Source organism: Staurois parvus, unplaced genomic scaffold, assembly GCF_062004578.1.
Source record: "Staurois parvus isolate SC_StPar_1 unplaced genomic scaffold, SC_StPar_1.0 ptg002113l, whole genome shotgun sequence".
Taxonomy (NCBI): Eukaryota; Metazoa; Chordata; class Amphibia; order Anura; family Ranidae; genus Staurois; species Staurois parvus.
The window spans coordinates 1,407,501-1,432,500 of NW_028319909.1; the positions used below are offsets into that span (position 1 = coordinate 1,407,501).

Sequence of the window (25,000 nt, forward strand, 5' to 3'; positions counted from 1 at the left end):
CTGGTCAGGAAGGGTGGTAAATCCTTTGGAAGGCAAGTGGTTAAATTAACCACACACCCCCCCCCCTTCATGTACTCAGGGGTCTGGAAGCTATTAGCATAGTCATACCGAATCTATGAAAACACTGTAGGTTTGTATAATATATACGTGAAATGCAGACAGCCTACAAAACCTACACACATCAGTATAGTAGATTTAAAACCCTTTCATAAATACACATTCCACAGCTGACAGGTTAGCTATGTGGCATTTCATAAAAAAGAATAAAAACAAATCCGGTTCCATTTCTCGGTAGTTTCCAGGAAATATTCCCAATATACACTTTATGCTATCACATCAACCCGGAGGTGCTGAAAAAGAAAATTCTTCAAGAGGCGCCTGTGGTTTCAATTAGAGCCCCTGGAGGAGGCACCGATACATCTGAAGGGTTCCCAGATTATTAGACACGTAGTTAAAGTGTTGAGTGTAGATGTGGATTCCCATATGTAAAAGCTGCACCCAAAGCAGATGAAAAGACTCGTTATCGGGTCTGTAATGGGACACATCAAACCAGTGTGCTTTGGCGTGGTCCGTTTTCGACAGGTTCAACAGACCATCAAAAAGACCAGAAACATCTTCACGGGAAGACTGAGAAAAATAAAAACATCAAAAAAGGCAAAAATGCTTTGATCTTAAACTTGTGATGAAATAAAGATGTACTGATCAATTGGGATCGTCTCTTGGGGAGTCACTGACCAGGAACAATCACACAACCAAAAGTCAGGACTCACGCTGGATTGTTGAAAAGCTGACAACTAAGGCCTCATTCACATGGCAAGTACACCCATGGAGGGCCGTGTTTACCCACACAAGGATGCACATGTTCCCCATACAGGCAGTCCCATCAATGTCAATTGGGACACAGCAGATATTGTTCCCAATCTGACATCCATGTGGGTGTGGGCATGTGCTTGTCCCCAAAAACACAGTGTGCATTCTGGGACATGCATCTGTACCCCACTCCACTACCCCAATCCATGACACTGTCACCTACTCTCCTCACCTTTAGGCGCACCCTGAAAACCCATCTCTTCAGGGAAGCCTACCCCACCCTCACCTAAGAGCCATTCTCTCCACTCCTCCTACCACTCCATCCCCCACAGCCACTTCCTCCTGTACCTCTACCCCCTCCCTCCTAGATTGTAAGCTTGAAAGAGCAGGGCCCTCGAACCCCTCGTGTACTGTATTGTTACTGTTTTGTCTCATGTACTGTCCCCCCACTCTAATGTACAGCGCTGAGCAAACCCTTTGGCGCTATATAAATACTGTATTATAATAATAATAATAATAATAAGTCAAATTGGGATCAGTGGCTGTGTCCATGCAGGATTCCAAATGACATCAATAGGGATCCACAAATGCCCCCATCCATAGGCGCCTATCCTGTGGGAAGGAGGGAACCCTTTTTTTGTGGCCAGATTGAGAAATGCCTTCTTAGACTGTGGGATAGTAAAAAAAATGCTCCCTTATAGATTGCTCTGGACTCTCAAGATGATCTTCTTAGCAGCAGTTGCACCAGCCTCACGATGCCGGCTCTGAAGAGTGACATTAACCTTGGAATTAGAGTACGCAGGTATCATCGGGTGAGAAATCAATCTGCCACGGTTTAAAAAGGAGTATGAGCAAAGCTTTTTTTTGGCTATACTTCTATGGATTACAGGAGTGCAGTTGGTTCTGCAGTCCAGTGACCTGTTTTCAGTTGACAGCGGGCTAAAGCTTGCTGTCGGATGACATCATGCAGCTGGTCCAGGCAGGAGAAAGATCCTGACTTTGCAGTCGGGATCCACCCAGATACCTGGACCATCAACTGGCTCAACCTCTCAGCTACACCATCAGGAGACTAATGATTGCAACTTTGGCCATGACCAATCGCAACCCATTGTTTCAATGGCACCCATCCAGATCTATGCGTCTTAAAGTTGTAGCGAATTTGAATAGGTGCCTGCACTTTTGTTGCGCCAAAAAAAAAAAAAAAAGTATACTCATCTAGGTGGATGCAGCAGCCTCTGCACTGAGAACTGAGCAATCAAACACCACTGATTGCTCTCTTACTCACTTACCACTCTCTGCTCTGCCCCTCCACAGCCCGGCGTTCCAGTGAGAGCTGGAGGGGCAGAGCAGAGAGCGTTGAGTCTCCGTTCATTTCTCCCTCCCACTCTGAGCAATCAGTGGTGTTTGATTGCTCATCTCTCAGTGCAGAGGCTGCTGCATCCACCTAGGTGAGTATACATCATTTTTCTTTTTGTCGCAACAAAGTAGTGCAGGCACCTTTCCAAAATCGCTACAACTTTAACACGCACAGATCTGAATGGGTGCCATTGAAAGAATGGGTTGCGGTTGGTCATGTACAAAGTTGCATGACAAGTCGCACAAGTGTGAATGGAGCCTTAACCTCTTTGCGCCGGCCGCTCGCAAATGTGTAGCCTCCCGGCGTCTGGGCCTTGACGCCGAGCAGCCGCATTTGCACGCAAGAAAAACATATGTGCTGAGAGTGAGCACCCCCAGCACACATGTCCGGTACTCACGGAAAGGTCCCGATCGGGACCATTCCCGATCATGTGAGGGCCGTGACGGCGAACCACAGCGGTCACATGACCATAAAACCCCGCCCCGGCTTCTGAGACCCTTAAAGGGCCGGGAGGCGCCAAGGGGTTGAGGAACACCTAGCAACATCTGAAAGAGCCTTGGTTGAAAAACTTGGACTCAAAACAGATTCATACCTGTTGTCCAGTGTGGGACCGATCTTCTGGAGAGACTTGGCAACATTAAAACGCACATTCGCCACGGCATCGCCTGCCATCCGTACTACTGTGGGTAACATGTGCTTAGTGGTGATGTCCTGTCCACAAACCTCAGAGAGCACCTAGAAAAGGTAAAAAACACAAAACCAGCTGAAAAGAAACTCAAGCCGGAAAATAAAAGATCAGGCTTCTCCCCTTATAACGGACAACAATTTATATCCAAGAGAACCTCCACATTCACTTACATTGATACAGAACAAGGTGGTCATCCGGTGCAGATAGTTCGGGTCGTTGGACATTGCCAGCACTTTTGGGATGATGGTGGCCTGAGCCCACTCTTTACCAAACTTTTCGACCAGCTTCTTCAGGTTGCTGGTAGCTGCCTCTCTGATGGCGTATACTGGGGGGAAAAAAATTCAAACAGTCAAGGTTTTTTTTTTTTAATTTGGCAACAATGGATTGGCTTCATCACAAAGCTAAGATCTTAATTCTAGGAGTTCAGTTCCTTATAATCGGTGATGTGATGAAAAGATAAGAAATAAGTGAATTGCGCACTCACCAGAAGTTCTGGTGAGTGCGCAATTCACTTATTTATCTTTTCATCACATCACCGATAAGGAACTGAACTCCTAGAATTAAGATCAGATATGACCTACAAGTCTACAATCTGGACTTCTTACTGACTTACGTTCTAACCACTAATTTGTGATAGAATACCACCGTTTGCACCTTAATATTGACTCATCATTCTTTACATATTCATATAACAGCGCTGCACTATTTCCTATATATTACCCAATTTTCGAGGTTTTATGGTACATTTAGGTGTCCTAGCTGCTGTTACTTTATAATAGCGCTCGCATATCTTTATTTTGATTAAAGATAGGAATAAAAATGTATTTGTTTTGTCCTAGGTGGTGGGAAGCTCGGTTTAAAGCATACAAGAAGGATATCTAGACCGCAAATTACTTCAGCCCCATACACAGGATGAGAATATCAGACGATCAATCATCTGTTTTTTTCACCTGTTAGTCTCACATCGAAATTGAAAAAGGTTACTAAAAAGATACGAAAATTCTCGTAAGAATTTCGAAAGTGATGTATTGTATTTGTATTGTATTTTTAGACGACTACGGATTAACCTCCCTGGTGGACTAACTAATCAATACTTTTGAATATCAAAGCGGTACATTGTTTTGCATGGAAATTTGTTGTTTTATATTGTAGGCCTGTAATTCTTAGGAATAACTCACTTAAATTGGTCCAAACAAGTGTCTAGTAAACATCCCGAGTATGACAACGTTTGAAACACGAAATCATAAATTATAATATATTAATTTAATTCAAATAATATAATCAAACCAAAAACACTGAAATGTGAAATATAGCTCCAAGTTCGCACATCGCTGAGCAAAGTCGCAGAATCGTTTTCAGTGTCTGATGAGGAATTTCCCCCACGAATCATTATCACTCAATTCTGCAAGTGGTTCTAATTTACTATCGCTGTTCTCTAGCCGGTCTAAAACTGCTTTTGACCTAAAGGGACGCTTTTTGGACGCCATGGACGTTTCTCAGTTTCCAGGCAGAAAGAACAGTAAAAATGCAGGCAGGGCGCCGGACAAAGCACTCGGGACAAAATGTATGTCAAATGGTTTGATACAGGAATGTAATCCTAACAGATTACTGTGTATGTCAAATTTTACTTTTTTGAATCTCCTGCCAGTTCCATCCCGACGCTTGCAGGGAACGGAATACGGATACCAGCATCGGCCGGGGGACACAGTGGGAGGACATTGCGGGACTGTTAGACGGTAGACAAGGTAAGGCTCGAGGGATCGCTGCAGTGTAATCCCGAGCAGGGGCAGACTGAACATTTGGAAACTTGGGCACTGCCCGAGGGCCCGGGGTCAGTAGGGGGCCCGATGAGATGCCCCTGGTACCTTTTTCATAGGCTTTTTTGAGTTTGGGCAAGGACACAGGGGCCCCATGATCCCCTATTTCCCCTGGGGTAAGTAGGGGGCCCCATGAGATGCCCTTGGTACCTTTTTAATAGGCTTTTTTGAGTTTGGGCAAGGACACAGGGGCCCCATGATCCCCTATTGCCCGGGGGCCCCATGAGTTGTCAGTCCACCCCTGATCCTGAGTGTTGCTTGTGGTTACTGCTTTTGGTACTGAAATTAACCCCGAGCCACAGCGAGGAAGGTTAAAAAAAAAAAAATTGTACGAGAAAAATTCTCATGCCTGTCCCTTCGGGTATTGTCACACGAATTGTCGTGATTGGCTCTCGAAAGCTGTATACAAAGGATCTGATTATCAGACGATCGGTCCTCGTACGGCAATTTTCATACAATTTTCTTATCGTGTGTACAGGGCATATCTAAACATGCCTATATTAATTGCCTGCTTGCTGCTCTTATCAGCCCCATTACTTTCAGGTTTTCTGGTAGAAAAGCAAATCTTAAATATCGTAATGTGTAGGCAAACGCCTGAAGTGCGCTATAAATGCACAATACCCCCTCCGTTTTAGAATCCGCAGCAGCTGGAAGAGACTGAGGCTTGTTAACAGATTATGACATCTGTAAAGCATCAGCACGGGGCCCCGAGGCATTGACATTTAAAGATAAACATTTCTTACCGTGATCCACAAGCCAGGCCATACATAAGGAGTTCAGCTTCTCATCAAAGAACTCTACACCCTACACAGGGAAAATAAATAACTTAATCAATGCTGAGGCCAAGAAACAAACACTTGTGATTATTCTCAACATGTACATTCCCTTTCAACAGCTCTCCAGAATCCATCTCATACTGAACAGGCCCAAGGTTTCCCTCTGCTGGTGAGAGCGTTGAATAGCTCCGGAGTTAGTCATTGGCCGCGTCTCTCAGGGACTCGCGCAGAGTGGGATGCCGACCCTGGATGGGACTCCAGGCCAAAAGCTTGTTTAGCCGCTATAAACAAACTCTGGAGGAAACCCAAGTCATATCGGATTACATCATTCTAATCCCCATTACACTACTGAGGGAGTGTAAAGCCCCCCCCCCCCCCCCCACGCCAAAACATTTTTGGCAGCAAATACTTAATATTTCAAATAAATTTGAAACCGTCGTTGTTCCACAACCAAAATTAGACAAAACAAGTATGATCTGGAAGAAAAAGAAAATACTTTAAAGTAGAAATCGTGCCAAAGCTCTTGTTTTTGCTTCATTCTGCACTCTTGTAGTCCGTTTTCAGCCGATAGACTAAAGTCCACTGTTGGGTGACATCGAGAGCCAGTCCAGGTTCTGGAAAGATCCTGAGTTTAATATTGGGATCCACCCAGATCCCCAATTGTCAGCTGGGTCAGCCTCTCGACAGGCCATTGAGTCTGAGCCAGCCGCTCCCACCCCCTCCACATCTCGGCTTTCTGGTGAGCGCTGGAGGGTAAGAGCAGAGAGCCGGTGACTGACAGGCCATTGAGTCTGAGCCAGCCGCTCCCACCCCCTCCACATCTCGGCTTTCTGGTGAGCGCTGGAGGGGAAGAGCAGAGAGCCAGTGACTGATAGGCCATTGAGTCTGAGCCAGCCGCTCCCACCCCCTCCACATCTCGGTTTTCTGGTGAGCGCTGGAGGGTAAGAGCAGAGAGCCGGTGACTGACAGGCCATTGAGGCTGAGCCAGCCGCTCCCACCCCCTCCACATCTCGGCTTTCTGGTGAGCACTGGAGGGGAAGAACAGAGAGCCGGTGACTGACAGGCCATTGAGTGAGCCAGTTGCTCCCACCCCCTCCACATCTCGGCTTTCTGGTGAGCGCTGGAGGGGAAGAGCAGAGAGCCAGTGACTGATAGGCCATTGAGTCTGAGCCAGCCGCTCCCACCCCCTCCACATCTCGACTTTCTGGTGAGCGCTGGAGGGGAAGAGCAGAGAGCCGGTGACTGACAGGCCTTTGAGTGAGCCAGTTGCTCCCACCCCCTCCACATCTCGGCTTTCTGGTGAGTGCTGGAGGGGAAGAGCAGAGAGCCGGTGACTGACAGGCCATTGAGTCTGAGCCAGCCGCTCCCGCCCCCTCCACAGCCCAGCTTTCTGGTGAGCGCTGGAGGGGAAGAGCAGAGAGCCGGTCACTGACAGGCACCAGCTCTCTGCCCCTCCAGTACTCACTGGAGTGCCGGGCTGTGGAATAGGGAGGGAGCGGCCGGCTTAGATGTCCCACAGGAGAAGTAGAGCCAAAAGGAGCTTTGGCTCTACATCTCTTTATTAAAAAAACTGGTCACCAACCCAATTCTATAACTGGCTTTTTCAGCAGTGAACATGGACGGACATCACATGTGAAATATAAATAGGGCTACCCTGTTCAACTTGCCAGACAACCCCAGTGTAATAATGGCTATTATCAGCAAGGAACATGGATAGGTATCACTGATCAAAAAGGGGGATAAGAAAGCCAGTTCAATCTGCCAGCCAGTTAGCCAACTATCAAAAACCAAAAGCCAGTTATAGACTTGGGTCGGTGACCAGTTTTTTGTATATAAATTTTGGAGGTTTGTGGGTGCACTGGACACCCTGCATGTTCTGAGAGTGTCTGACTGGGTTTCCTCCAGGTTTCTCCGGTTTCCTCCTACACTCCAAAGACATGCTGGTAGGTTAATTGGCTCCTATTATAATTGGCCCCACTATGTGCATGTATGAATGTGATTTTTTTTTGTGTGTAAAGCACTGCGCAAATTGACGGCACTATAGAAGTACCAATAATAATAATAATAATAAATATAATATTAATAATAAAATTAATAAAATAGTAAATAATAATAAAAATGTGTGTTCAAATATTCACCTGTATGCACATTTAACTGGCACACAACACATCAGTTTTTTCTTTATTTTTACCTCTAGCAGCGCAACACCATCACAAATGCTAATTATTTCATTTGTGGGAACACAATTAGATGTTAGCAGCAGCTGGGATGATGCCATGTATGTACCTCCTGAAGTTTAAATGAAAAAACTCTCAGAAGCCTCACTGACTCCCACCCTGCCTTGTTGCTAAGACTCTGGTTTGAATCAGCTGGAAGTGTCTTAGCAACATCGTAGCAACATGGCAGGACGGGATGGGGCCATCTATGGTGTTTTTTCGGTCAGGCTTCAGGAGGTACACACACTTGCAGCAAGGGCAGAGGCGGACTGACCATTTGGAAACTCGGGCACTGCCCGAGGGCCTGGGATCAGTAGGGGGCCCCATGAGATGCCCCTGGAACCTTTATCATAGGCTTTTTTGAGTTTGGGCAAGGACATAGGGGCCCTATGATCCCCTATTGCCCAGGGGCCCCAAGAGTTGTCAGTCCGCCCCTGAGCGAGGGTATTATTCAACTTTAGTCAAAGCTGCACAGTTTTTTTTTAATTTACAGGCCCCCCCCCTCACCTGCATAGGCAGTTTTTTGGTAAAGATGAACTAACCCTTTACAACTTTCAGCACCGGGAGAATTGAATACTTTCTCTAACAATTTCAACAACTCTAAGCATTAATAGATTTATTACAAAAGGTGCATTTAATAAACCCTCTTCACATTTGGTCTACAAGGACAACATGTACACTGGATGGTTTCCAAGGAACAAGTGCAAATAATGAATATGTATTCATGGAAGGAATGCTGATCTTCCACTCACGTAGCTACAAGACAATGAGACAAATTGCAGCTCATAATCGCAGCCCAACCGCTAGGATGAACTCTACTTCTCCATCTCCGCTCACACAGAACACATTCTGCAGCTCCACTTGTCCGATATAGAAATGCAATTGACCTTGAAAATCGTCTGTTTACAGACTCCAGACGCATACAGAAACGAAGGCCAAGCATTCGGCTGAATGTTAATGGAGGCGCACACCAGCTGCTCAGCTAGGAGAGGCATTTACTGGGTGCTATGGACCTCAAACCCAGGGCATGCACACAACACGCCAAGCACATCTAAATGTTAATTGATACACATACCAGCTGCCCTGCGAGGAGAGGCATGTACTCGATGATGGCCAGGCGCACGCGCCACTTGGCGTCCTCAGCCAGCTCCACGATAGCGGGAAGAAGGGACTGGGAGAGCTGGCGGATGCCGATGACCTCGTTCACACAGTCCAGGTTGGAGATGATGTTGAGTCTCACTTCTGGACACTGAGGGGAGAGATTAGACATAGAAGTTAACAACCGGGATATAAATCACATACACACACATCTCTATATCCCTCTCCCCCCTCTCTCCCTCCCTCTCCCTCTATATCCCCCTCTCCCTCCCTCTATATCCCCCTCTCCCTCCCTCTATATCCCCCTCTCCCTCCCTCTATATCCCCCTCTCCCTCCCTCTATATCCCCCTCTCCCTCCCTCTATATCCCCCTCTCCCTCCCTCTATATCCCCCTCTCCCTCTCTCTATATCCCCCTCTCCCTCTCTCTATATCCCCCTCTCCCTCTCTCTATATCCCCCTCTCCCTATACCCCCCCTCTCCCTCTCTCTATCCCCCTCTCCCTCTCTCTATCCCCCTCTCCCTCTCTCTATCCCCCTCTCCCTCTCTCTATCCCCCTCTCCCTCTCTCTATCCCCCTCTCCCTCTCTCTATCCCCCTCTCCCTCTCTCTATCTATCCATCTCTCCCCCCCCTCCCCCTCCCTCTCTCTCCCCTCCCTCTTTTTTTATTTATTGATTACTTTTCTACATGTCTTTGCTACAAAATTCCCAATCCAAGTAAATCAATTGTTTTACGTGAAAGTTATAGAGTTTACAAATGGTGGTATAGATACTGGGATTTTTCTTTTTTTTTTTTTTTTTTTACTAGTATTGGTGGCAATCAGCGACCTATAGCGGGACTGCAGCGGGCATTCTGAGACTGGGGGGAACTGACTTGGTGTCACTGACCTACCCAGTGACAACAATACAGTGATCAGTGCTAATAAAAAGCACTGACACTGTACTAATGGCACTGGGCAGGAAGGGGTTAATATCTGGGGCGATCAAAGGGCTAACTGTGCCGCTTCACTATGTGTGCTGTGTGAGTGCTTCACTGTTAGCACACCGCTTTGTATGGCTTTGCTATGCAGAGCCGTACAAAGCAGTGTGCAGGAGCTGACAGGGGAGAGAACTGTTTATACAGTTACCGTTTGCCAGCGAGTAATCACTGGCAGGGACCTGGTGATTGACAGCCGAGGCTGCGAATGGCAGCGCGGGTAGGGCGCACATGCCCCCTACCCAGAACTGTAAAACCATGCATATATACATGTGATTTTGCGCGCCCTGTAGCAGTATTACTACTATAGTGCGGTGTGAGAGCGGTTAAGCAAACATGTCTCTTTGTAATGACTTTACACAGGACATTCCCGGTCCTTCTCTTTTCGGGTCCCCCGTCAGTGCTCCTGGACCCTCCGCCCCTGCCAAGTGCCCCCAGAGCAAGCTGCTTGCTCTGGAGCGCTCGTTCCTGAGTCAGCCCTGTATGTCCATAAGTGCCCAGTCATACCGGTGTAATTTGCAAACTGAAATCACACCTGAAAATGCATCTAATGAATGTGAATGACAGTGTCTTAATGTGTGCGATTTGCAGCGGCGCAATTTCTAAAGTAGCTCTGGCACAGCTTTTTCTGCAGTTTGTGATTTCACATACATAGAATATAATGGAAATTAAACTGCAAATTGTACAAAATCATTGAAAATCTTCGCAAGTTGCAAAAAAATCATCAGAAATCGCACTGAAATCAAGCGATTCTAAATCATAGCAGTGTGACCAGGCACTGGAGACATACAGAGCACAGCTCAGCCCCATCCCCTGCTCCCTCCTCACCGGCTGTGACTGATAGCAGCAGGAGCCAATGGCTCCAGGTGCTGTGTCTCAGCCAATGATGAGAGGGAAATCTGGGAGAGCCGAGGCTCTCATGCACACCGCTGGATTGGGCTCAAGTATAGAGGGGAGCTGCATACTGAAGGATTTTTACGTTCCTGCATAGAATGCAGGAAGGTAAAAAGCCTTTAGATCCACCCAAAAAGGGGAAGTTCTGCTTCAAGCCTTTGTCCCCCACTCCCCATTAAGGATTGGCACCTTTGGAAAGCAAGGGGGATGGAGTGAGCAGTACCCGAATTTGACAGGTAACCGCTCCCACTTCCGCTGCGATCGCCAAAGGCGATTGGAAGTGGAATCCCCACCCCGTAGTGTTCTGGGACATGTGACAGGTCCCAGAAGGCTACGGGGCCATTCACAAGGCGCAGCGCTTCACGTGCATGTGCAGTGGGCACCCGGCTTTAAAGCCGCAGGCTGTCACAGCCGGATGCCCACACTGAAGATGCCGGCGCCAGGGAGAGAAGACTGCCGGTGAAACCAGCCATGGTGAGGACACCGCTGGAATGAGGGACCTGTAAGTGGCTGTATTTAAAGTCAGCAGCTACAGTTTTTGTAGCTGCTGCCTTTTTTTCCTGGTGGAACTCTGCTTTAAGTCACAATTAAACCCAAAGCAAACATTTATTATACTGCAGCTTAACATGTCTTGTGTATTATGGCTGCATTCATTTTCTTTATTAGGCTCTTCCTTTATTTTCACCCGATGATCCAGACAGTAAAAGTCTGTTTTTCAAAAGAAGCTCTCTTACAGATGTACCAGTTAGAGGGTTGAGACAAACCATTTACCACTGAGAGGAGTACATACATTGATCAGCGTTTATGTAAAACCTTTATGCCAAAAGGAACAAAAAAAAAAAAAATGATGTAACTGATTACAAAGTGTGAACTGGAGTTTGGTTTCAGTTTGTTAGGGTGTCAAATGCAGGTCATAAACTGTTCGTTTAATGGCCAAATTTTCGTCCGAAAGAATAATCGGGCGCAGGGGCGGACTGACAAATCATGGGCCCCCCGGGCAATAGGGGATTATGTGGCCCCTGTGTCCTTGCCCAAACTCAAAAAAGCCTATGAAAAAGGTACCAGGGGCATCTCATGGGGCCTCCTACTGACCCCCCAGACAATAGGGGATCATGGGGCCCCTGTGTCCTTGCCCAAACTCAAAAAAGCCTATGAAAAAGGTACCAGGGGCATCTCATGGGGCCCCCTACTGACCCCCCAGACAATAGGGGATCATGGGGCCCCTGTGTCCTTGCCCAAACTCACAAAAGCTTATGAAAAAAGGTACCAGGGGCATCTCATGGGGCCTCCTACTGACCCCCCAGACAATACGGGATCATGGGGCCCCTGTGTCCTTGCCCAAATTCACAAAAGCCTATGAAAAAAGGTACCAGGGCCATCTCATGAGGCCCCCTACTGATCCCGGGCCCTCGGGCAGTGCCCGAGTTTCCAAATGGTCAGTCCGCCCCTGATCGGGCAATAGTCACACCGTTCGTGGGCAATGTCCTCGGCCGATTTTCACGGTTCCTCCTCGTTTCTTTTATCGGTCATGCTGGAAAATTTACGAAAAACGGACGATTTTCGTAAGCATTGGTGGCAGCAGAATGACCGATTTTTTGTTTTTTGGCCGAAAAACCATCTATGGCCAGCATAAGCCTGGGTTCACATATATGCGGTGCGGTATATCGCATGTGATCTCCTGTGCAAATCACATGCAGTGTGTGTGCGGTGCGATTGGAGCCGTACATTTTGTATGGCTCTAATCGCACCAAAAAAGTGCAGGACCCTTTTTTTGGTCTGCACTAGAATCGGATTGCAGGGGTATCCAAACCTATGCGATCCGATTCTGCACTTCGCACTGCGTTTTGTGGACCGCTTTCAGGGTGTTAACTTATAGAACATACAAACCCGCAGCGGTTTGCAAGAACTGGGTGCGATTCTGGTGCAGAATTCACACAGAAAACGCTGCAAATTCTGCACCGCATCAGCGTGAACACAGGGTAAATCTGCTAGTCCATCTTACACTCCCCTTCCCCCCCAAAGATTTGACAATGCTGAGGTCCAAAGGAGTCTCTGTAGCTCCTTCACCCAGAGTGGGGGCACTCTAATACAGATGTGTTCCTGGCCAGATCTGGTGAAAACGGAGGGTGGATGGGTAGCCTAAACAAATGAAAACTAATGCAGCCACCACATCTAATGATTGACCAGCTGCAATATATTACGTTTCTGGGTTTGGATTTAGTACCGCTTTCAGTTTGCGGACTACAGATCTAACATTCCTGGCTAGGGTAAGCTTGCAATATAGGGAATATATTGTGTCTACACCTAATCCAGTGTTTCTCAACTCCAGTCCTCATGGACCCCCAACAGGTCATGTTTTCAGGATTTCCATTATTTTGCACAGGTGATTTGATCAGTTTCACTGCCTTATGCAGGCCATAGACGGGTCGAAAATCGGCCGATTTTTCGGCCGAAAATAAAATCGGCCGATTTTCGGATCGTTAGTGGGCGATTTGGTCGGCCGTTTTTCGGTATTTTGGCCGTTTTTGTTTTTCGGTAAAGTTGGAAAAAAAATCGGCCGATTTTGCCGATCGGCCGATTTTCGCGGCAATTAGTGGGCAAATCGGCCGATTTTTTACCGATAAAAAATCTGCGCATGAGCAGTGACATGCAAGAGGAAGACAAAAAGAAGAAAAAGAAGAGGATGAGGATGAAGAAGAAGAAGAGGATGAGGATGAAGAAGAGGATGAGGATGAAGAAGAAGAAGAGGATGAAGAAGAAGAAGAGGATGAAGAAGAAGAAGAGGATGAAGAAGAGGATGAGGATGAAGAAGAAGAAGAAGAGGATGAGGAGGATGAAGAAGAGGAAGAAGAGGATGAGGATGAAGAAGAGGAAGAAGAGGATGAGGATGAAGATGAAGAAGAGGAAGAAGAGGATGAGGATGAAGAAGAAGAAGAAGAAGAAGAAGAAGAGGATGAGGATGAAGAAAAAGAAGAGGATGAGGATGAAGAAAAAGAAGAGGATGAGGATGAAGAAGAAGAAGAGGATGAGGATGAAGAAGAGGATGAAGAAGAGGATGAGGATGAAGAAGAGGATGAGGAGGAAGAAGAGGATGAAGAAGAAGAAGAAGAAGAAGAAGAAGAAGAAGATGAGGAGGATGAGGAAGAAGAAGAGGATGAGGATGAAGAAGAGGATGAGGATGAAGAAGAAGAAGAGGATGAAGAAGAGGAAGAAGAGGATGAGGATGAAGAAGAAGAAGAAGAAGAAGAGGATGAGGATGAAGAAAAAGAAGAGGATGAGGATGAAGAAAAAGAAGAGGATGAGGATGAAGAAGAAGAAGAGGATGAGGATGAAGAAGATGAAGAGGATGAGGATGAAGAAGATGAAGAGGATGAAGAGGATGAAGAAGAAGAGGATGAGGATGAAGAAGATGAGGATGAAGAAGAAGAAGAGGATGAGGATGAAGAAGAAGAAGAGGATGAGGATGAAGAAGAAGGAGGAGGATGAGTATGAAGAAGAAGGAGGAGGATGAGTATGAAGAAGAAGAGGATGGGGATGAAGAAGAGGATGAGGATGAAGAAGAGGATGAAGATGAAGAAGAAGAAGAGCATGAAGATGAAGAAGAAGAGCATGAAGAAGAAGAAGAGGATGAAGAAGAAGAAGAGGATGAAGAAGAAGAAGAAGAAGAGGATGAGGATGAAGAAGAAGAATAATAATAATAAGAAGAAGAAGTAGGATGAAAATAAGAATTCCAGTCCAGCAAAAAGTGTCTCTGCAGAGAGCTCCGCTATTTCTGACAGTTCTCTGACAGTTCCTTGACATTTACAGCGGTTGAAACATTGTATCTATTTGTTTCCGAATAAAAACATCTGTACCCTAAATGGAAACAAATAGATACATTGTTGCAACTTCTATAAATGTCAAGGAACTGTCAGAGAACTGTCAAAGAAATAGCAGAGCTCTCTGCAGGGACACTTTTTGCCGGCTGTAGACGGGTAGAAAATCGGCCGATTTTTTTTACCATTGATGGTAACGTCGGCCACTTGAACAACCGATTTTTCGTTTTTTAAAAGAAAAATCTGCAGTTTTTCTCCCCATCTATGGCCTGCATTAGTAATTACCACAGCTGTTTCATCTGAGGGAAATCCTGAAAACATGACCTGTTGGGGGTCCATGAGGACTGGAGTAGAGAAACACTGACCTAATCAGAGCAGATTCCATCTTCACGATTACTTCCATGTGACGTTCTCCCCCTTGTGGCAGAAATATGTAAAATGAGTCCTGAAAATATCACTATGAAGAACCTTACGTAACAGGCGATGACGCTGGATTCCGTAATCCTGAGCAATGCACCATACCCCCCCCCCCCCCCAGACACAGAAACTTCGCTTACCTCATCCTTCAGCTGGGCCAAGAAAAGAGGAAGAAGATGCTCTATAGTATTGTCCTTCCCCAGGATGGGGGACAGGCCCATGATGACGGAGGCCAGGGCAGATTTCACATGCTGGTTGGCATCTGAAACCAATTCCTGGTTGGAAAGGAAACAAAACAGAAAAAGATCAGCAGAAATAACGAAAGGAACGCCAGCTGTCCAAACATCAAAATTTACACAAATAGGGCCAAAGGCTTGTGAACTTAACCCCTCGCCTACCGGGCACTTATACCCCCTTCCTGCCCAGGCCAATTTTCAGCTTTCAGCGCTGTTGCACTTTGAATGACAATTGCGCAGTCATGCAACACTGTACCCATATGTGACATTTTTATAATTGAGACAGAGCTTTGTTTTGGTGGTATTTAATCACCTCTGGGTTTTTTATTTTTTGCTAAACAAACCAAAAACAGAAAATTTTGAAAAAAAAAAAGTTTTTTCTTAGTTTGTTAGAAAATTGTCATTAAGTGATCTTTCTCCTTCACTGATGTGCGCCAATGAGGCTGCAGTGATGGGCACTTATAGGCAGTGCAGATGGGCACTGATATGCGCAACTGATGCAAACTGCTAGGGGCCGGTATGCGCAACTGATGCAAACTGCTAGGGGCCGGTATGCGCAACTGATGCAAACTGCTAGGGGCCGGTATGCGCAACTGATGCAAACTGCTAGGGGCCGGTATGCGCAACTGATGCAAACTGCTAGGGGCCGGTATGCGCAACTGATGCAAACTGCTAGGGGCCGGTATGCGCAACTGATGCAAACTGCTAGGGGCCGGTATGCGCAACTGATGCAAACTGCTAGGGGCCGGTATGCGCAACTGATGCAAACTGCTAGGGGCCGGTATGCGCAACTGATGCAAACTGCTAGGGGCCGGTATGCGCAACTGATGCAAACTGCTAGGGGCCGGTATGCGCAACTGATGCAAACTGCTAGGGGCCGGTATGCGCAACTGATGCAAACTGGTAGGGGCCGGTATGCGCAACTGATGCAAACTGGTAGGGGCCGGTATGCGCAACTGATGCAAACTGGTAGGGGCCGGTATGCGCAATTGATGCAAACTGGTAGGGGCCGGTATGCGCAATTGATGCAAACTGGTAGGGGCCGGTATGCGCAATTGATGCGAACTGGTAGGGGCCGGTATGCGCAATTGATGCAAACTGGTAGGGGCCGGTATGCGCAATTGATGCAAACTGGTAGGGGCCGGTATGCGCAATTGATGCGAACTGGTAGGGGCCGATATGAGCAATTGATGCGAACTGGTAGGGGCCGATATGTGGAATTGATGTGGACTGGTAGGCACAGATATGTGGAATTGATGTGAACCGGAAGGCACCGATATGTGACATTGATGTGAACCGGAAGGCACCGATATGTGGCATTGATGTGAACCGGAAGGCACCGATAGGTGGCATTGATGTGAACCGGAAGGCACCGATAGGTGACATTGATGTGAACCGGAAGGCACCGATAGGTGACATTTATGTGAACCGGAAGGCACCGATAGGTGACATTGATGTGAACCGGAAGGCACCGATAGGTGACATTGATGTGAACCGGAAGGCACCGATAGGTGACATTGATGTGGCACTGATAGGTGGCACTACTGGGGCTACACTGATCATCAGTGCCCTGTTGATCAGTGTATATGTCCCGAGTAATGCTGATTACATTCACCTTTTCCTCCTTCAACCACTGTGCGGTCATTTTTGCTGTGTGCTTTGGGTCACTATCATGTTGGAAGGTAAACCTTCCCATCGACAACTTTCTGGCAGAAGGAAGCAGATTTTCCTCATGAATTTGACATTGTTTTGCCCCATCCATTTTTCCTGTTATCCTGACAAGTGCTCCAGTCCCTACTACACAGAATCCCCCATAACAGGATATTCCCACCTCCATGCTTCACAGTAGGAATGGTGTTGTGGATGATGAGCTGTACTGGATTTCCACCAGACAGTTTAGTGGTGAGGCCAAAGAATTCAATTTTAGGCTCATCTGACCAGAACACCTTTTTCCATGTCAACTCAAAATCTTCAAGGTGCCATTTGGCAAAGCTCAGTGGTGACTACACATGGCCTTTCTTGAGGAGCCGCTTTTTTCTTGCAACCCTCATTTCTGGAGGATTTGTGATATTGTCGTATCGTATATTGTCTCTAGTGGCAGAATTGCACGTGTGTTCAGACAATGAAAATTGCAAGTCATCTGCTATATAGATATTGAGGAAGAGCAGACAGAAGGACGTACCTTGACACATGGGAGGATCTGCGTCATGATGACGTTCTCCCGACAGTCGGCTGACAAGTTCTCACAGAATTCTACAACAAAACAGCACACTGGAGTCAGAGGATCGGCATTTATATACAAACATCATATATCCTTTAACCCAGTGGTTCTCAACCTGTGGGTCGCGACCCCTTTGGGGGGTCGAATGACCCATTCACAGGGGTCCCCTAAGACCATCAGAAAACACATATTTCCGATGTGTAAAGAGCAGCTACTGTGTAGAAAGCAGCTGCTGTGTTGAAAGCAGCTACTCTGTTAAAAGCAGCTACTGTGTTGAAAGCAGCAGTATTGGAGGTAAAACGACACTCATGAATTATAATTACTGGGTAAATAATTTTATGGTTGGGGGTCACCACAACATGAGGAACTGTATTAAAGGGTCACGGCATTAGGAAGGTTGAGAACCACTGCTTTAACCCCTCGCCTACAGGGCACTTATACCCCCTTCCTGTCCAGGCCAATTTCCAGATTTCAGCGCTGTCACACTTTGAATGACAATTGCGAGGTCATGCAACACTGTACCCATATGAAAATGTTATTTTTTTTTTTTTTTTTTTTTTTTTTTTTTAGACAGAGCTTTCTTTTGATGGTATTTAATCACCTTGGGGTTTTTTTATTTTTTCTTAAACCAAACACCACTGAAAATTTTGAAAAAAAAAAAAAAAAAAAACGTTTTAGTATTTGTTATAAAATTTTGTAAATAAGTGATTTTTCTCCTTCACTGATGTGTGCTGAGGCTGCACTGATGGGCTCTGATGGGCATTGACAGGCATCACTGATATATGGCACTGTTAGGCGGCACTGACTGGCACAGATGGATGACACAAAGGCAGCTCAGATTGGCACTGATATGTGGCATTGATGTGGCACTGAGGCACCTTCACGTGGCACTGACAGCTGGCACTGGACTTTGACAGGTGGCACTGCTTGGGCTACACTGATCATCAAGGCACTCTGATCATCAGTGCCCTGCTCATCAGTGTACATGTCCCCTCCGCGGAAAGCCGATTACCGGCTCTCCTCTCGAGCTGTCAGCTCGAGAGGAGAGAAATGCTGATAACCGGCATTTCCGTGTTTACATGTGATCAGCTGTGATTGGACACAGCTGATCACATGACCGAGCCGACATCTTCGGCTCTTTCCGTGATCTGCTGTGTCCGAGGGACACAGTGGACCGGCGATCGCCGCGCGCTCCCTGAGCCGCGCATGAGCAGTGAGAATGGTAGGACGTTATACGACGTCCTATCAGAACGAGAGAACCACCTTGCGCCCGTCATTGGACTATAGGGCGGGCGGAAGGTGGTTATATAATGCAGAAACAGGATTACATCAAAATTCACTATTCCAGCAAAGGCTTTGTTTACATTGCAGAACTCTATTTAGGATAACAGATTATAAATACTGACATGTTTATTTCCAAGTAAGAGAATCAAATACAAATATACATTAACCCCTCTGCACTGGCTCCTTGCATTCCTATAGGTGGGTTTTAGCGCCAGGAGGGTGAGTGGCTCCCTATTTACATGACCGTTGTGATTGGCTCTCAAAGTGGTCACATGGTTGGGAGCCCATCCCACTGTCTCCCAATCTAAAGTCGTGAGAGCGGTTGGAAACAGCTCAGACAGTGCGCACTCAGCACACAACCTCAACCGGCCATGGACGGCTTGGTGTTCAAGTGGTTCTGAAACCCAAACTTTTTTTTTTTTTTTTTTTTTTTTTTTAAACTTGCCCTCCAGAGGATTTACCCCCCTTCCTGACCAGGCCATTCATTTTTTGCATTAATTTAACTGACAATTGTGCGGTCATGCAATGCTGCACCCAAATGATCGCCTGTGCGGTTATATTTTGCTCTATAAACAAAAAAAAAAAAAAAAAAGTGACAATTCTAGGGAAAAAAAAAATAAATTACGTTTTAAAATCATGTGATTTGTGTGCTATTTCAGCATGATTTCACATGATTTCTGAAGACTTTATTGCTACTTGTGAAGATTTTCAATGATTTCTTGCAATTTTTAGTGTGATTTTTATTATATTCTATGTATGTGAAAATCGCAACAAAACTGCAGAAAAAGCAATGCAAGAACTACTTTAAAAGTCGCACTGCAGCAAATTGCAATTGTGAAGACACTGACATTCACATTCATTAGATGCGATTTCAGGTGCCATTTCAATTAAATCGCACCAGTATGACCGGGCAAGACTAATGTTTCCTGCACAGCCAAGGTCGCCTGCCCCAGCCGAGGCTCTCGCCCAAGGCCAAGGTCGCCTGCCCCAGCCGAGGCTCTCGCCCAAGGCCAAGGTCGCCTGCCCCAGCCAAGGTCGCCTGCCCCAGCCAAGGTCGCCTGCCCCAGCCAAGGTCGCCTGCCCCAGCCAAGGTCGCCTGCCCCAGCCAAGGTCGCCTGCCCCAGCCAAGGTCGCCTGCCCCAGCCAAGGTCGCCTGCCCCAGCCAAGGTCGCCTGCCCCAGCCAAGGTTTCCTTCCCTAGTTGAGGCTCTCACGCAAGACCAATGTCGCCTGCCCTAGTTGAGGCTCTCATCCAAGAGCAATGTCTCCTGCCCCCACCGTGGCACTCATTCAAGACCAAACGTCTCCTGCCCCAGCTGAGGCTCTCATCCAAGACCAATGTCTAGTGCTCTAGCCAAAGGGCTTATCCAAGACCAATGTCCCATGCCCCAGCCAAGGCTTTCATCCAAACCAATGTCTCCTGCATCTAAGCTGAAGTTCCCATCCAAGACCAACATCTTCTGCCCCTGCTAAAGCACTCATCCAAGACCATTGTACAGCTGCCATAGCAAATGCTTCCATCCAAAGACACCATCTCCTACCAAAGCAGATTCCTATCCAAGACCAATGTCTTCTGCCTCAGCCAAAGCTCCTGTCCAAGGCCAATGTCATAGAATACCTCTGCAGTAATCTGTTAGCTCTATTTTTATGAAATATATAAGAACAGCCCTAGCCATGCCAGTTAATGGTAATTGAAAGCTTCTCTTTAAGAAGTGAATGATTCTGAATAGAACAGATAATTGAAGCTTTCTTACAGACTTATTATTAACAAGCTGGGGGTGGATCTCATGTATGAGTCAACATAAAATCATCATGAAGTTAAAAAACCACCTTTCTCGTCACCCCCAGCTGCACAATCTCTCTGGTAACTGCCGGATTCCCACAATACAAAAAGACATCAACAAGCGCTTAATGACCCAATCCCGGAGAGCACGATCTAATTTCACTCCAGGTCAGAGCTAGAGGGAGCAAAAATAGTCTTTAAAAATTCAAAGCTCTAATTCGAAGCAAAGTAAATGGGCTAAAACATCAAAGCCTTCTGTAGGATGACGCAGCATCAAGACATGGTGGTCCAATAAACCCCAATAACCCATTCTACTGCCTTTGGAATATACTATTGAAAGTTGTATTATGTCTGTTGGATACCCGCAAAAATACCTGCAGGAAATCTTGTGAGCACTTCTCGTGCTGCATCAGTTACACTGTTCTCAGCTCTGTGGACTACAGAACACCCATTAAAGAAATTAGAGAGGGAAGTGTTCTGTAGCTCTGCCATAGGGTGCTAACTCTGCTCCTCTATAGATACAGAAGGGTGACTGAGTGTTGTCTCCCAGGACAAGAAATCCGTTATTGGAAGATCACCAAAAACTAACCCAGCTCCCACATCTATGGATTTATAAGCTGCAATATTAATATTTTGCTATTAGGTTGGTTCAGCACCAATATACGCACACATTTAAAATATATGTAAACCCTCACCTTGTAAAAAAACAACCTATTCAGTAAAGTTTTTCTTATAAGTGATCACATTCTCAGCAGCAGGGGGAAGAGAGGAGGGGAAGAGAGGAGGGGAAGAGAGGAGGGGGAGAGACAGAGGGGGGAGAGACAGAGGGGGGAGAGACAGAGGGGGGAGAGACAGAGGGGGGAGAGACAGAGGGGGGAGAGAGATGAGAAACGAGCCATGAGAAACGAGCCATGAGAACGAGCCATGAGAAACGAGCCATGAGAAACGAGCCATGAGAAACGAGCCATGAGAAACGAGCCATGAGAAACGAGCCATGAGAAACGAGCCATGAGAAACGAGCCATGAGAAACGAGCCATGAGAAACGAGCCATGAGAAACGAGCCATGAGAAACGAGCCATGAGAAACGAGCCATGAGACAGATTGCGCAGCTGGGGGTGGCGAGCAAGATGATTTTTTAACTTCATGACAATTTTGCGTTGACTCATACATGAGAGAGGAGAGTGTCAGGACAAATCTGAGAGGAGTTTGGGTATTGATTGGCATTACAATCATGTATGGTTACACATAAGAGATCATGCAGCTATTAGAGATCCAATGTAAATACAGTTTTTATACTATATACAGGTAATAGGTATTGATAGAGCACGGAAACTATATTTTCTTCATTTGTAAAATCTGAGAGGAGAGCAGGCTGAGATTCCAACACAGGAAAACTGACCACGCTGTGCTTACATCCCTAGTGTGGTCAGTTTTTAATAGGAAAGCAGAGGGACTAGGAGAAAAACCAGGGATCTCACACAAAGGAAGCAATATAAAGATACAAGTACATGGTACAGCAGCACATATCAGCAATGTGAAATATTGGGTTTACATATTCTTTAACTAGTAACAGGTTCATTCAAATCCTTCCACAGACGAGCCTTACCTTTAACTTTGTGGGAAGCCGCAGCTCGCACCTCCGCCTCACAGTCCTTCATCAGATTCTGGAAGGCCGGGACCAAGTCTGTCTTTGTGATTTCTGGGCCAACTGCTTTCTGGAGCTACATTTGACACAGGGAAAATATCACATAGCTTAAAACAAGCAAGGAAAAAAATGGCTACTTCTGTACTAGGAACTGCATGTGAATCGCACGGGAACACGCTGTGTGTTCCTGTGCAAATCCATCTCAGCCCATTAGTTTTGAATGGGCTGAAAAGGCACCACACCAAAAGGTAATGTATGCACTGCAACTGCATCACACGGCACGTTTGTACCATGCAATCCAGTAAAGGCAAACAGTGAGTTTGCAACCTGTTAACTTTGCACTGACAACCACTGCAGATCGCAAGGGCAGTGCAATCTAAAAGTGGAAACTGGCACAGAACACAGGTTTCCTGTATAGCATTCTAGTGTGAATGGGCCCTTACCTAGGCTGAACCTCGCAACGGAGCAATCCTAAAGAGCAGCTGAATGATGCAAACATACTTTAAGGTCCCTTCCACATGGGGCAGACTCTGGCAGTAGTTTGCTTTCTCAGCAGGGGATCTGTCCGCTGTTCCCTGCTGAGCAGGTGGATGGCTGGTCGATGTCCGCTCCCTTTGTGCAGAGCAGACAGACATCCCGCTCTCCTCTATGGGTGGTTGGGTGCAGGGGCAGACTGACAACTCATGGGGCCCCCGGGCAATAGGGGATCATGGGGCCCCCGGGCAATAGGGGATCATGGGGCCCCTGTGTCCTTGCCCAAACTCAAAAAGCCTATGAAAAAAGGTACCATGGGCATCTCATGGGGCCCCCTACTGACCCCGGGCCCTCGGGCAGTGCCCGAGTTTCCAAATGGCCAGTCCGCCCCTGGTTGGACGTAAACAGACCACCTGTATGTTGACACCCAACTGCCATCTAAACCGCTAGGCCAGGGGTAGGCAACCTTTGGCTCTCTAGCTGTTGTGAAACTACATTTCCCACGAGGCATTGCAAAGATTACAAAACTGACAGTTACAGCTATGACTTGCAGAGGCATAATGGAACTTGTAGTCCTGCGGCTCTCAGGTTGCCAACCCCTACGCTAGACCGTGTGTTTTTAGCAGATCAGATTGGACGTATGCGGGTGTAAATGGACACATCTGTTTACACCCCCAGTCCATAGAGAATGGAGGGTCCGATCGGGTCTTCCTGAAAAACTGACAAGCAGACCTGATTGGCCTGCACATATAAAAAGGAGCCTAAAGTATGTTCACACTACATGTGGTGGGAATGCATTGGTCAGCTATTCCAGCGCAGTCCCACCACATGGACGAGGCAAAATGCCTTGTCTTCTATGTACCCGGTGTCACAAAAATATATATATATGTATATAAAGACACAGCAAAGAGATAATTAGGAAGAAGACTACAGGGTTGAGTTACTTGCCCATATGCCTGGGTTTGCAGTCCAAATTGTGAGCAGGGCGATTTCTTTGATCTCCTCTTGTTAGGATGTTGCTGGGAGATCTCTGTGTGTTAAAAAACTTTCACTCTCTCTCTAGGCTTGTCAGCCTGTCTTTTTTAAAAGTCCCTCACAAAGGGAGGGGGGGGGGGGCTCTGACTACACCTTTTGGGAGTGGTCATTGGGAGATTTTAAACTGAAACTGCCAGCTCATGTCCCATGATATGAAACATATGTTTGACCTGAGGAATGTTCAGTTCTGGGTCAGGTTGATAAGGTGTGGGGCTTACATAGCTTTGGGTGACCAAAGTGACACCTCCGCAGACGGGCTGGCTCCACTTCTCATGTCCTAGCCTGGTTGCTCCACATCATCTGCCAGGAGATAAAGTCTGCCTCAAAAGAATGCAGGGGGGGGGGGGGGGGAATGTGAGGAATGATTCAAGGAATACCTCAACTACAACAAGGTAAAGGAGAACTCTGCTTCGAGTTGGATGAGCTAATTTGCTACACCCGGATCACACGACTTTGTAGATGGCAGGGTTTTGCTCCCATATGTCAATGTTGCCCCCAGTACTTTTTTTCAGCATAGCACACAGCGAGGCAACCCACTTTGTGCTGGCAATTGAACTTTATTAAAAAAAATTTAAAAAAATTTTGATGTGCATAATCTTAACCCTGATCTCAGCCCCGCCGCACACCAGCTACGATGCAATGCAGCAGCTGGTGTGAACGAGCCCTAACAGTCTGACCGATTTACCTCTGTGAATTTGTCTGCCACCATGTAACGAACACGCCAGGACTTATCCTCAGCAGCTTGTCTCAGTGTCGGCATCACCAGCGGCTCCAGCTCTTCCTGAGGTAGAAGCTGAGCAATATTCACACAGGCCTCCACGGCCAAAAGACGGACAGAATCCTGAGGAACACACACGTGATAAACATACTGAGCTGGCCGCAAATACAGAACGATCGATTAACTCCGTGTAAAAGAACTTTACCTGCTCATCTGAGGCCAGGTTGGAGAACATTGGGATTATTTCACTTTTGACATGTTCCAGCTCCAATACTTTTGCAAATTCCCCCAATTTAGAGGCAGCTGCTCGTCTTACCATTGGGGTGTCATCTGAACACAGATTCCGGAAATGTCTGAATTTGAAGGAAGAGAAACATCACAACTGAAGTAAAAGAAACTAAATAGGTACACACTTCTGAACAATGGGGGTGGAATGCTTCATCCTTCCTTTCAGCTACTAGCTCCATACCGGGCACTGATTACAGTATTTTCTGGCGTAGAAGACTACTTCTTATACTTAAAAATATACCCCAAAAATTGGGGGTCGTCTTATACGCGGGGTATAAAATGTGATCTTGAGAGTGTTTGGGTCAAGCTGGCTGGATGTGTGGTAATATTGTACATACAGTATACTGTGCTGCGCCAAGCTGGCTGGATGTGCAGTAATGTACATACAGTAAACCGTGCCGAGCCAAGCTGGCTCAAAACAAATGTCCCTATGAGAGATTAATCTGTCAGCCC

At 46.6% G+C, this 25,000-nt stretch overlaps 1 protein-coding gene across 1 annotated transcript in view; it reads right to left on the reverse strand.

Annotated features, from left to right (window-relative positions):
• The window catches only part of LOC149432706 (uncharacterized), a 51,230-nt gene that overhangs the window by 12,111 nt on the left and 14,119 nt on the right, over window positions 1-25,000 (reverse strand). Inside the window, exons 5-13 of the mRNA XM_089665002.1 lie at window positions 24,465-24,612; window positions 24,227-24,382; window positions 21,994-22,108; window positions 17,282-17,352; window positions 15,004-15,138; window positions 8,740-8,913; window positions 5,416-5,476; window positions 3,026-3,180; window positions 2,760-2,902 (exon numbers count right to left, since the gene is read on the reverse strand). Of these exons, the coding sequence (XP_089521128.1) occupies window positions 2,760-2,902; window positions 3,026-3,180; window positions 5,416-5,476; window positions 8,740-8,913; window positions 15,004-15,138; window positions 17,282-17,352; window positions 21,994-22,108; window positions 24,227-24,382; window positions 24,465-24,612 (1,158 nt within the window). The remainder of the gene's footprint in view (window positions 1-2,759; window positions 2,903-3,025; window positions 3,181-5,415; window positions 5,477-8,739; window positions 8,914-15,003; window positions 15,139-17,281; window positions 17,353-21,993; window positions 22,109-24,226; window positions 24,383-24,464; window positions 24,613-25,000) is intronic.